Source organism: Gopherus evgoodei, chromosome 6 (assembly GCF_007399415.2).
Source record: "Gopherus evgoodei ecotype Sinaloan lineage chromosome 6, rGopEvg1_v1.p, whole genome shotgun sequence".
In the NCBI taxonomy this organism is placed as follows: Eukaryota; Metazoa; Chordata; order Testudines; family Testudinidae; genus Gopherus; species Gopherus evgoodei.
Genome location: NC_044327.1, coordinates 48,564,929 through 48,577,625, shown reverse-complemented (window position 1 = coordinate 48,577,625; position 12,697 = coordinate 48,564,929). Strand labels below are relative to the sequence as shown.

Below are 12,697 nucleotides of genomic sequence, written 5' to 3'. Positions count from 1 at the left end.
CTTGCTTTCTTAAGCTACATGCAGACTTGCACCAAAATAGGGCCTAATACATATGTTTTGCTATTGTGGTGAAAGTTTGTGTGCACACCAACCCTGATGCCGACCAGTCCTGCAAGATGCTAAGTGCCTCCTGGGAAGCTGTGACTATTACATTCATGGAGAGTTTGCACCCACAGATTCCAGCCTGTGTTTCTATGGGATAAGAAGCATCTGTAGAAACTTGTTGCTAGACCCATCTCCTAACATCAAGATACCTATGCAGAATTAATGCCTTATGGATTAAAATAAGATCCTTGGGGGCTTTATGATTCTACAAATATCCTACTCAAACTGCATCTCTTCCATTGAAGTATCTTTGCTTTGGGCTGAAGCCAATCCACAGGGTGGAGAAATAGGTTTGTTTTTTGTTTTTTTTTAGTGGCCAATATATGTTTCTGCAACATTTATACAGCCTGTGATGTATTGCATTTTGGGGGATGGGGGGGAGGGAATTGCCTTTGACTAAAATAGTGCAAGATTACCTGGGACTTCAGTGACAGTTGCCGGTTGCTCAGCACTTTTGAAAATTTGGCCAGTCATGTAGGTATCTAACATGGATTTAAGTATCAGAGGGGTAGCCGTGTTAGTCTGGATCTGTAAAAGCAGCAAAGAATCCTGTGGCACCTTATAGACTAACAGACGTTTTGGAGCATGAGCTTTCGTGGGTGAATACCCACTTCTTCAGATGCATGTGCACGAAAGCTCATGCTCCAAAACGTCTGTTAGTCTATAAGGTGCCACAGGATTCTTTGCTGCTAACGTGGATTTAGACACCCATTTTTGCTAAGCTTGGCCTAAAGGAATAGGAACCCTATTGTTTCCTAACACTTTTGTTGTTGTGGTATGTGTGTTTATAGTTCTCTCTTCTTTTCAGATTCCCATCTCCAATGGTTCTTGGAATTGGACAGGTATGTTCAACAATAAAGCTTAATATACTATAGTTAAGATTGATAATGAAATTAAGTGCTTTCATCTTACAGTGCAGTAATACTGTTATGGAAGAAATCACTCTTCCTCACAGTTTATCTTTTCTAACAACCTGGAGGAAATTAGGATCCAATTCATGCCTTATGTGGGAAAACCCATGTAGAGGACTGGAAATACCACAAACTTCTCTTGCAAAATTCAGTCAACAAGATGCTCAGCCCTCAAAATCTGCTAGTTCCCCAGATCCATATGGATCCCAGGAGATCCACTGAACACCTGGGATATATGTGTGGTGGCACTGTCTCTGCATTCCCTCATAGTTTTCTCAAATTCCCTTGCAGTTTGCTAAAAGGGAACATAATATTTGTTCTTTGCCTATAGAAGCCAAGAGGACAATAAAGCTGAGTGCAGTGGTGTAGCAGGAGAAAGCAAGAAATTGTTGTTGAAACTGATAAGAGATATCTAAACAATTGTCTAGGCGGGGAATGAAAAGAGTTGATGACTCAGAGAAGGAATGGGTGGGGAGAATAGGGCCTGAGAGGGAAGCAGTTATTTTATATGTAAGTTTAAAATAGCGTTTGGCTCTTACATTGTGTCTTGCTTTTCTTTTTTTTTAGATGGCAACAACCATACTTATTCTGTATGTGTCAAAATTAAATAAGATTATTCATTTCCCTGATTTTGACAAAAGTATCCCTGTGAAGGTATGAAATGTCTGGATTTTGAAATTAGAAGGAAATTGTACCTTTGTAAATAGTCTTCTTACTGTGGTTTTTTCAAAAATGTTTTCTTTGGACAGAAGGTACAATGGAAAAATTGCAAACATTCTGATTTTTCCAGATGTTACAAAATCAAAATTTCCTGGATCTTTATTTTATTAATTTGTTGTAAGTAGATAATTTAATTTCATTATAACAATCTTGCATTTTATAGAGACAGAATTAAATTGCAGTTTGATTATGTAGTTTGTGTTTGGCATGAGAGAGGATGCATTTGAGACGGTAATGTCTAACAATAAAATTATCTTCTCAGATCAGTCCCACAGTTTGACTCCAGTATTCTGCAGTGGGAAAACACTATTATTTTTATTTATATATTAATTATGTGTAAACAGGACCCATTGTACTACATGCACTACATACACATAGTAAGAGTGCTTATAGTCTGAAAAGTCAAGACAAAGGTAGGGTGACCAGATGTCCCGATTTTATAGGGACAATCCTGATTTTTGGGACTTTTTCTTAGATAGGCTCCTATTAACCCCTGCCTCCATCCCGATTTTTCACATTTGCTGTCTGGTCACCCTAGACAAAGGATAGGAGAAAGGATCTATTATCTCACTTTGTCATACTAGGAACTGAGGCACAGAGTGAATAAGGCACTGATCCTAGAGTGAAATGCACATAGGCAGACTGTTGCCTGCAGAATGCCATGGAAGTCACTGGGACTTTGGATGGGTGCAGAGGTCTGCCCGTGTGCATCATTTTTGCAGGATCAGGGCCTAAATGCTTTGCCCAAGGTCACACAGGAAGTCTGGGTTCAATTCCCAGCTCTTCCATTGATCTCGTCAGTCCCAGTCTGGTACCTTAATTACAGAACCATCCCTCCTATAGGTCCTAAGAAGTTTTACCATGTACACACCTTACAACTAAAGAGCCTGAGCCCTATTTACATGGAATTCCCATTGAAATCAATGGGACTTCTGTGTATAGAAGTCTTGCAGGAACAGCTATGACCACGGGGGACACCTGTCTCAGTGGGTAGGTTAGTACTGAGGAGCAGTAGCGCAAGTCTCACAAACGTATTGGATCCTTGAGACCATCTTGTTCCCCATCCATACTGCTCCCCACATACATGCTTTCCATGCCGCACCGTCAGTGCCAGGCTTTCCTTTTATATGTTTCAATATTAATGCTTTGGAGGTTTCTGGGACTACATCTTGAGCAATCGGTGTTGCAACATTTCAGCAGTTATTTACCAGCCGTAATACCGGATTTTCCTAGTCTCAACACGTCAGTTGCATTTATATTTGTTGATTCTTTTACTTTGTAAAGTGTGTTTAGGCTGTAATTAACTGTAGAACAGTTAGACTCCCTTTCGCTTTCAAGGTCTCTTATGTCACTGTGGCTTCTCATTCCCAGCACAGAGTACTCCAGCATTGCTCTTATCCGTCATGCTGTAGGAGAGCCAGAGGCCACAAGATGAAACACAAAGGCCTTCTGCGAGACGCCAAGCACTCTTCGCTCCTCTCGAGTTGAGGGTGCTAAACAGTTTGCATGATTGGACCCACATTTGAGATGGAGAATCTTTAAATTACAGATAAATTTAATCTGAACTTTGAATTTGAGACATGAGCCTGCAAACTGCTGATTTCAGTAGGAGAAGCTCTCAGTATTTGGCCTTTGTTCGGCAAATTTTTCACTGCCCTCTGGGATTGTGCGAGGTGAGCTGCAGTTGTCTGTGGTTTTTCACCATTACAATAAGTGAAAATATATTCTCTTTTCCATTGCACTCAGTTCCGTTTTCACCACATATCTAAAGTTCTCTTTCTGGATAAAATGCTGCAGCAGGGAGTTATTACTAAATGTTTGCAGGGTCATAAGAGATTTATAGGCTATAAATAAACTGTCGCTCTTTTCCGCCTCCGTCTCCTTTGTTCTTCCCTTCCACTTGTGAGCAAATATGGCATAATTTACAAAAATAAACAAAATGTTCATGTCTATATATGCTTTTGTCACAGAGAGCTTTAGAAACACAGAATTCATTGTCTCTTGAGGAACACACACAGCAACACCAGGCATGGTTGAGGCATGTTTCCCCTCCTCCATGCTGATCCAGCTCTGCTAGCTCATGCAGAGCCAGGCCAGAGCTATGGCTCCTCTCCATCCTCTCTGGTTACCTCTGTTGGCTTTAGACTCCCTGGTCTTTCTGTGTCAGGGATACATAGCTCCTTGCATGCTCTTTTCAGGCTAGATGCAATCTGTTGTTGTTATTTGTTTGTATTGTGGTAGGGCCCAAAGGCTCCTGTCAGAGTCATAGGGTTGTCAACTTTCTAATCACACAAAACTGAACACTCCGGCCCTGAGGCCCCGCCTGTGCCCTGCCCCGCCCCTTTTCTGAGGTCCTGCATCCGCTCACTCCATTCCCCCCTTCCTCCACCGCTCGTTCTCCCCGTGCACTCCACCCTCATTCACTTTCACTGGGCTGGGGCAGGGGGTTGGACTGGAGGTGGAGTTGGGTTTGAGGACTCTGGCTGGGGGTGCAGCCAGGCATAAGAGGTTTGGGGTGGAGGAGGGAGCTCAGGGCTGGGGCAGGGTGTACAGGCTCCAGGAGGGAGTTTGGGTGCAGGAGGAAGCTCCTAGCTGGGACAGGGGTTGGGGTGTGGGAAGTAGCTTGGGGTGCAGAGTCCTGGCAGTGCTTACTGTGACTCTCAGGAAGCGGCCCCCAGGTCCCTGCTGTGCAGCCCCTAGGCACATGGGCGGCCCGGGAGGCTCACACTCACAAGTGCTGCCCCCACACCTCCCATTGGTCATGGTTCCTGGCCAATGGGCACTGCGGAGCTGACACTAGGGAAGGGGGTAGCAGCTGGAGTCTCCTTAGCTGCCCATATGCCTAGGGTCACAAGGACCTGCTGGCCACTTCTGGGAGCCGCATGGAGCTAGGGCTGAAAACTGAATGCCTAGCAACCCTCCAGTGTCAGGACCACATTTTTATAGGTGCTGCCCTAAAGGACCTGTAATCTAACCTAGCCCTGAACATTTAATTTTTCTTTTCAGCAGTCCATATAATAGAATATCATAATTGGAAGGGATCTCAGGAGGTCATCTAGTCCAGCCCCTTGCTCAAAGCAGGACAAATTCCCAGTTAGTTTTTTTTTTTTTTTTAAACCCCAGTTCCTTAAACGGCCCCCTCAAGGATTGAACTCATAACCCTGGGTTTAGGGGGCTAATGCTCAAACCACTGAGGTTCACTAGGATGCCACAATAGCTGTACTTAAAATAATCTTTTTCTATACATAGTAGTATATGCTCCTCTGTGTACTCTTTTGTGTCCCCACAGATCAGTCATGTTTTTATTCCACCTGCTCAATTGCTTTCTGTTTTAAATCTAAATAAAACCAGTTGATCTAGGCTAATAATCGAGTATTAATTTTGCAAAAGTGAAACTAGTCAAGTGCTGAGTATTTCTTTTTTAACCTATTTTGGGCCAGATCCTCAGCTAATGTAATTCAGTGTTGCTCTGTTGGAGTCAATGGAGCTATACCATTGAAAACCAGTCTAGGATCTAGTTTGATAAAGTCAATGGATGTGAGGTTCTTTGTTCCCCCTAAGAAAAAAAATCTCTTTTAGGAATGAAGGAATTGTACACAATTAAAATAACTCAAAGTTCCTCAATAGTAAAGCATAGGTCTAATCTGAATTGTACTCTGACTTTATTGCAGTTGTTTCCTCTGCCTCTGCTTTATGTTGGAAATCACATAAGTGGATTAACAAGCACCAGCAAACTAAGGTACAGTAAACACGGGTCATAGCTAGACCATTTGGTTTTTATAATTTTTTTCTTGTAGGTACAAAGTATAAGGTTAAAGGTTAAGATTTTCAAAGTAGTGCCGGAGGCTCAGCTGCACATTAATTTTAATGGATGATGTATGACTAAATTCCCTGCACTGCTTTGCAAATCTCAACCAAAGCAGCTGATCAGTTTACATTCTCTGTGCTGCCTTTAGGAGAGATTAGCATGGGTCTGCACCAACAGAGAGTGTGAACGCAGTTTCACTGCATAGATGAATGTGTTTGTTAAATGTTTTCCTCTCTTCATGTGAATAGCCAGCATTCCAGGGTAGCCCAACAAGAGGGGTGAAACCTTTAAGAAAAATGCGTTTATGTGCATCTGAATAGTTTTGAGATCTATAGTGAAAAGCCCTATATAAGAGCTGGGTATTATTATTATTATTTATTTTATGTATTTTCCTTTGTATACAAAAGTCTTGCATGAGTTATGTAGAATTGTATGGGGAGGGATGGAATTCACATGTAGTAGGAAGAGCAGGCTGTGTACAGGAGGCATACATACATACATATATTTTCTGTATGCCCTGAACCCTACTCCATGGTGGTTGCCTTCACACTGGGGCTGCAGGTGTAAGGATTATTGGCAGGACTGAGATGACCTAGGATCTGCTATATGAATTGAGAGACCGAGCTCCCAGTGGAAGGGGATCCTAGGCAGCATGGTTGTAGTAGCACCTGAGGCTGTAATAGTGCCCATGGAGCAATTTCCAATAATGTTATACTCGAGGGTCCCAAACTGTGGTCTATGGAGCTGGGGATAATGGTCCTTAGGAATTAATTCGCTCATGTGAATTTGGAATTGCTTTCAGCTCAACAAAATCTAACAGTGAGTATTGTAGTTTGGTTCACAAATTATTTTGAAATACAAAGATATTGGTCTATTATAATTTAAAATGCAAGACACCCATCTCCCACCGCAAAAATATACTTTTAGATTTACTCATCACAATTTTGCGCCATGATTTCATATCATAACATTAAGGAATACTGCAGTTTTTTAACTGTTAATATGTAATTCACCATATGAAATTTTCCACTTCACATCTAGTTTTTTGAAAGAATATGCCCTGAAACAAGATATAGATGTATAGATCCAAGATTGCAATGAGTTGCAAGCCTGAAATTAGGATTTGTATAATTTTTTAACATGATCACTAGTCATTACCTTGTAAAAGGGATTAATTGGTCCAGGTGTCCAAAACATCAGCTGCAAAGACCCCATAATGCATCATTCTGTATATCCTAACAATCTGTTATTCAAATACAACAATTTTTTTTAATAGGGTTACTACCGACTTACATGATTCTAGTATGTTCCATCTTTTTAGTTATGTTTCATGTTTTAAATACAAAACCTGCTTGATGGTAAGCACAAACCCTTGAATTATATTTCTTTTATTAATTTATAGAACCACATTCACTGGTCATCTTTAAACTTTATAATAAAGGCCCTCATTATTTATTATAACGAGCATTTCTACAGAAAACATCAATTCATAGGGGCTGCATTAGATAGAATTTGAAAATAATGATTTCTATTCCTTTTTCTCTTTTTGAACTCTGAGGAGCTTTGTAACAGGTAGCCGGGTTTTGTTTGTTTTGAAAAATTGGCAGGACTCTTTATTTGCAGTGATTATGTTATCTAATCTGACTCTGGTGTCAGACTGACATTTTTATGTGTGGGTACAGGCTGAGAATTCGTTTTGTTAACTTCTTAAGGCTAGTCTATTTAGTTCATCTTCTGCTTAGTGAATTTAGGTAAGAACTAAACGAATAAAAGTTCTTGGCATTTGACGCAGTGCTTGGATCATTTTTTTTTCTTTTTTCTTTTTTCCTTTTTTTGGACAGTTTGCCGATGTTTACAGTGCTCAGGAAGTTTACCATTCCACTTACATTACTGCTGGAAATCATCATACTTGGGTGATTTTTGTTTGTTTGTTTGTTTCATTTGCAAAATACCTTTTATTTTATGTCATTACCAAGTGGAGGATTTGTGGTATTCAGTTAGGATGTTGCATGGCTGAGTTTCACTGATTAGAGAAACTCACAAAAAAGTATAGAAACTAGTTAGAATTAACTTGTGAAAATAAAAAAAATACATTTTTGTGGATCTAGGACAAAATCTGCTCACTTTAATTCATATGAGTGAGTCTAGTGACTTCTCTTCACCTGAGTAAGATAAGCAGGGTTTGGTCCAAATTGTTGTTTGTTTGGCTAAGGCTTGCTCTTTTTAGACACCAATCCTGCAAACTGCTCCAAACAGGCAGAGCCTTGTGCCCACATGGAGCCCTGTTGAAGTCAGTGGAGCTATGCAGGAGGCTGCTCATGCAGAGCAGCTTGCTGGGTTGGGCCTTAATATGTCCTTGCTCAATACGGCAAAGTAGGCATCTACCAATCTGTGTAAACAGCATTCTTTGGCCAGATTAATTAAAAATAAATCAGTTGTTTGGTGTAAAAGAAATTAGAGTTGTAATAACCAGCCCCAGAATCAATAGACCAAATCATACTGTCAGTTACACAAATGCCACCCCATTGAAGACTGCGGTTGCATCAGTGTACCTGAGGCAGAATTTGTCCCATTGTCACCAGCATTGAAACATATTTTTCTTGGCTTTACTTTGGAAATCATCTAGCAGCAGAGGACCTTTGATAATTTGTGACCCTGTTTATCGAGCTGTGTTTACAGAACCCAAAGTATTAGATCATTAGCATTTTGTTACAATAACAATATCTCAAGAAAGACTATACTTAAATTATGACAAGATTAGCAAAGTAAAACATTAATAAGAATCCTGTCAAACTGCAGATTTTATTACGTAGTGGTTTTATATTTTCACAAGGTCAAATCCTGAAGGCCTTACAGGCAGAGCAGAAAGAACTTTGCCTGCTTAGGGTTACCAAGATTTGTCCTTCTGTTAGTTATTTTCCAAATACTAATTGTTTTTGAAGCCTTTTTAATGGACTGGAAGCCAGTTAGTTTCTCTTCTAATATTCTAAATATGAACTTGTCTAATTTTTGTTACAGGAAACGATATTCACTGGGTATTATAGTCAGTGTATTTACCATCATTCTTGGGGCTTTCATAGCTGCTGGGTAAGGCTTTAATTTGTTCTCATTAAGTAATGTTTGAAGTTTATTTTTTTCTTTGTTATTAAGGGGCAGGTCTGCCCCTGGATGAGTGCAAATCCTATTAAAGAAATAAATTACAGAAGAGATCTACCAAAGTGGATGCGGGGAGGGGCGGGTCACAAGCATATAAGGGCAAATTCTAGTTCTTACTGAACCATGTTTCTGTTACCTACATTTTTACTAGATTTTACATATACATACTAATTTAAATAACACAGCAAGCCAAGAATACACAAGAGCAACTGTTTTTCCTTGATAAAATTCTAAATATAACATAATCAAACATAAGAAACCCCCACCCCCACCCCGCCAGTCCTTGAGAGAAGGTGAGTGGTCTGTTGGTTGTCATGTAATTAGAGTAGGCAGTGTACATAGTTCATATAATTTTGGACAAGTTTAAATTTGAGATGGATCACTTGGGCGGGGGGCACAGAGGGCAGGGGCTGTATTCTACTGTCTCCTCTGCCTTTCCTGTTAGAAATTTATTTTATTTGGATGGAATTCCATAAGAAATGTAGAATATTTTGGTTAGCTACGTACAAAGAATAAAGCAGTTAGGTATTGTCAGGGTTCCCTCCCCACTCTGAACTTTAGAGTACAGATGTGGGGATCCGCATGAAGACCTCCTAAAATTATTTCTACCAGCTTAGGTTAAAAACTCCCCAAGCACAATTTCTCTCTTATACCTTGGATTAAGTAATGCTGCCACCACCAAGTGATTTAAACAAACTTTTAGGGAGGGCCACTTGGAGTCCTACCTTCCCCAAATATCCCTCCTACACCCCATTTTCTGGGCAGGCTTGAGAATAATCCCCCAAGCCCCTACACCCCCTTTCCTGGGGAGGCTTGAGAATAACATCCTCACCAGTTGGTACAGGTGAACACAGACCCAAAACCTTGGATCTTAAAACAATGAAAAATCAATCAGGCTCTTAAAAGAAGAACTTTAATTAAAGAAAAGGTAAAAGACTTACCTCTGTAAAATTGGGATGGTAAGTACTTTAAAGAATGACAAAAGACTCCAGAATACAGAGGATCTCCCCTCTAGGGAAAACCTTAAAGTTAAAAAACCAGGCATAAACCTCCCTCTTACACAAAGGAAAACACAAGCCAAAATAAAAGTAAACTTAACACATTTCCTTGCTAAATACTTACTAACTATAGGAGTTGGACTGCTTTCTTCCTTGATATGACTCCGGCAAGCACACAGAACAGACAGACCAAACCTTCCCTGCCCCCCAGATTTGAAAGTATCTTGTCCCCTTGTTGGTCCTTTTGCTCAGGTGCCAGCCAGGTTACTTGAGCTTCTTAACCCTTTACAGGTAAGAAGATTTTGTGCCTGTGGCCAGGAGGGACCCCATAGCACTGTATACAGAAAGGTGGTCACCCTTCCCTTTATATTTATGACAGGTATAGTTGAGTGAATAATTTCCATCTGGCATGAATTTTATGTCTCCACCATCATTTAAACAAATTGCCCTATTTGAGAATAGTAACCAAACAACACTGAAGAGACAGTTATTTCCCGTCATATTCTACTTATGAAAATTGGATAGATTCTAAACCTTAGTTACTGCTTGTGTGAAAATGTTCAGTATGTATTGGACATGTTGTTAGGACTGAGTTAGATGGAAAAACGGGTCAAAAGTAGAATGGAATCATACTGACAGTCCTTTATTGCATGAATTTCTGTGAAGAGCTGACTTGTTTGTAATATTGAAATTTGTGGAAATGTAAAATAGTTCAGCGTACAAAGAAGACTTAAGGCAAAACCCTGAATTTGCTGCGGTTTTCAAGTTTTATATTCTTGTCTCTCTCTGTGTGTGTATATACAGTAAGTCCTCACTTAAAGTTGTCCCAGTTAAGTTGTTTCGTTGTTACTTTGCTGATCAGTTAGGGAACATGCTCATTTAAAGTTGTGCAATACTATCTTATAACGTTGTTTGGCAGCTGCCTGCTTTGTCCACTGCTTGCAGAAAGAGTAGCCTGTTGGAGCTAGCTGGTGGGGGCTTGGAACCAGGCTGAACTGGCAGCCCCCCCATCAATTCCCTGTTCCCCTAAGTTTCCTGTGTGGCAGCCGCCCAGCAGGCTATCAATTGCCGGCAGTTCAGCTGTCCCTCCCCCGACTGCCATGTGCTGCTCCTGCCCTCTGTCTTGGAGCTGCTCTCTGGAGCGTCCTGCTTGAGGGCTCAGCCGACTGCTAGTTCATCATTTAGCAGTAAGGCATTCCCCGAGAAATATCCCACCCTCTGACTTCACCACCTCAATCAAGCTTCACAATCATCATCTCTGTGTACGAGTATTAAATTGTTTGTTTAAAACTTATACTGTGTATGTGTATATATATAGAGAGAGAGTCTTTTGTCTGGTGAAAAAAATTTCCCTAGAACCTAACCCCCCCCCATTTACATTATTTCTTATGGGGAAATTGGATTCGCTTAACATCATTTTGCTTAAAAGTTGCATTTTCCAGGAACATAATTACAACGTTAAGTGAGGCATGCGTGTGTGTGTGTGTGTGTGTGTGTGTGTGTGTGTGTGTGTGTGTGTGTGTGTGTGTGTGTGTGTGTGTGTGTGTGTGTGTGTGTATAATATATATATATATATTTTTTTCCCAGATCAGATCTCTCTTTTAATTTGGAAGGCTACACCTTTGTGTTACTAAATGATATCTTCACAGCAGCAAATGGAGTATACACTAAACAGAAAATGGATCCAAAGGTAATTTTCGGGTGATTAGGTTGTACTTCATCACTTTGTGCATGTGATAAAGGAAAGTCATCTATTGTTATGTGACTTCTTGCGTACAAGTGGGGTAACACCAAATTTAACAAAGAGAGTCAATTTCTTTTGCCTTCATGTTCCAGTTAATGTACATACTCTAATATAGATTGGCTTAGGGAGAAGCTGTTAGGAATTTCTCAGCCACACATGGGTGAGTAACATGTTCGATTTTCACCCAGTTTAGCCTTTGAGGCAGAGTGCAACATAATCTTGTTTTACTAAAGAAGGAAAAAATAAACCTCACTTTCCCAAAAAGTAATTCTATCCAAAAACTAGAGTAAAAGCAAAATGTGTTTACGATATCATGCATATCTGGAGGAGAACAACTTTTTGGCCACAAATGATCTTTATCAAAGCAAAAGATTATGTAAAATGAGTTGGGAGTGATGTTAATCTCAATCCAATTCTTAGTAGCCAGGTGTTTTCTATCATTAAATGTGCCAGCTGTTGTGGTGATGCTGGTATAGGGTGACCAGACAGCAAATGTGGAAAACCGGGACAAGGGGTGCAGGGGTGGGGTAATAGGAGCCTATATAAGAAAAAGACCCAAAAATTGGGACTGTCCTTATAAAATCGGGACATCTAGTCACCCTATACTGGTATAACAGGTGGCTTTGGAGAGCCCTGAAACTGAATGTGCATGGAAAATGAACCATCTTGCCCCAGTGGATGATTCCACAAGAACATAGCATATGTGTAAGGACTTTGTGGAAGATTGCCTCTTTCCATGCTGTACCCACCTGGGTGGTATTGTGACCCCATTAAGCATTTAATATCACAATCATTTTACACTTTTTTTCCAAACTAACAACATTTTTGAATTTTACTCTGTTTGTTATTTTTAAAATGAAACCATTTTGGAGTTGTAATTTTTCTTTCCTTCAGTTTTTCTTTGCATTTTTCTAATGCAGAAATGACCAAAACAAAATGGTGCAAGAATAAACTAACACAAAAGGACAGATTATGCCCTAATCCCTTGTAATTCAAGAAGCAATTTGCTCTCCAAAACAAGAAGTGCTATAAAGCTGGCAGGCTTTATAGCATTAAACACCAAGCATTAAACACCTTGGGTGAAATCCTGTCCCTACTGAAGTCAATGAGACTTTTACCATTGACTTCACTGGGGCCAGGATTTCATCCCTACAATGGGTATATGTCCTTTAGTAATCAAAGAGGTCAAACTGAACCTATTCTGTACATTGTACTGCATCTATTTCTGCAGAATTTAAGCTTTCATTTTAAAGCA

The 12,697-nt window shown here is 40.2% G+C and overlaps 1 protein-coding gene across 3 annotated transcripts in view; it reads left to right on the top strand.

Annotated features, from left to right (window-relative positions):
• SLC35D2 (solute carrier family 35 member D2) overlaps positions 1-12,697 on the top strand; it is a 34,483-nt gene that overhangs the window by 5,588 nt on the left and 16,198 nt on the right. For 2 of the 3 annotated variants that reach the window (XM_030567310.1, XM_030567309.1), the window contains exons 2-7: positions 914-947; positions 1,584-1,670; positions 5,408-5,475; positions 7,386-7,457; positions 8,563-8,631; positions 11,286-11,388. In XM_030567310.1, the coding sequence (XP_030423170.1) occupies positions 914-947; positions 1,584-1,670; positions 5,408-5,475; positions 7,386-7,457; positions 8,563-8,631; positions 11,286-11,388 (433 nt within the window). Of the gene's footprint in view, positions 1-913; positions 948-1,583; positions 1,671-3,107; positions 3,410-5,407; positions 5,476-7,385; positions 7,458-8,562; positions 8,632-11,285; positions 11,389-12,697 lie in introns of those variants that run through there. The other variant, XM_030567311.1, reaches the window with a different exon arrangement.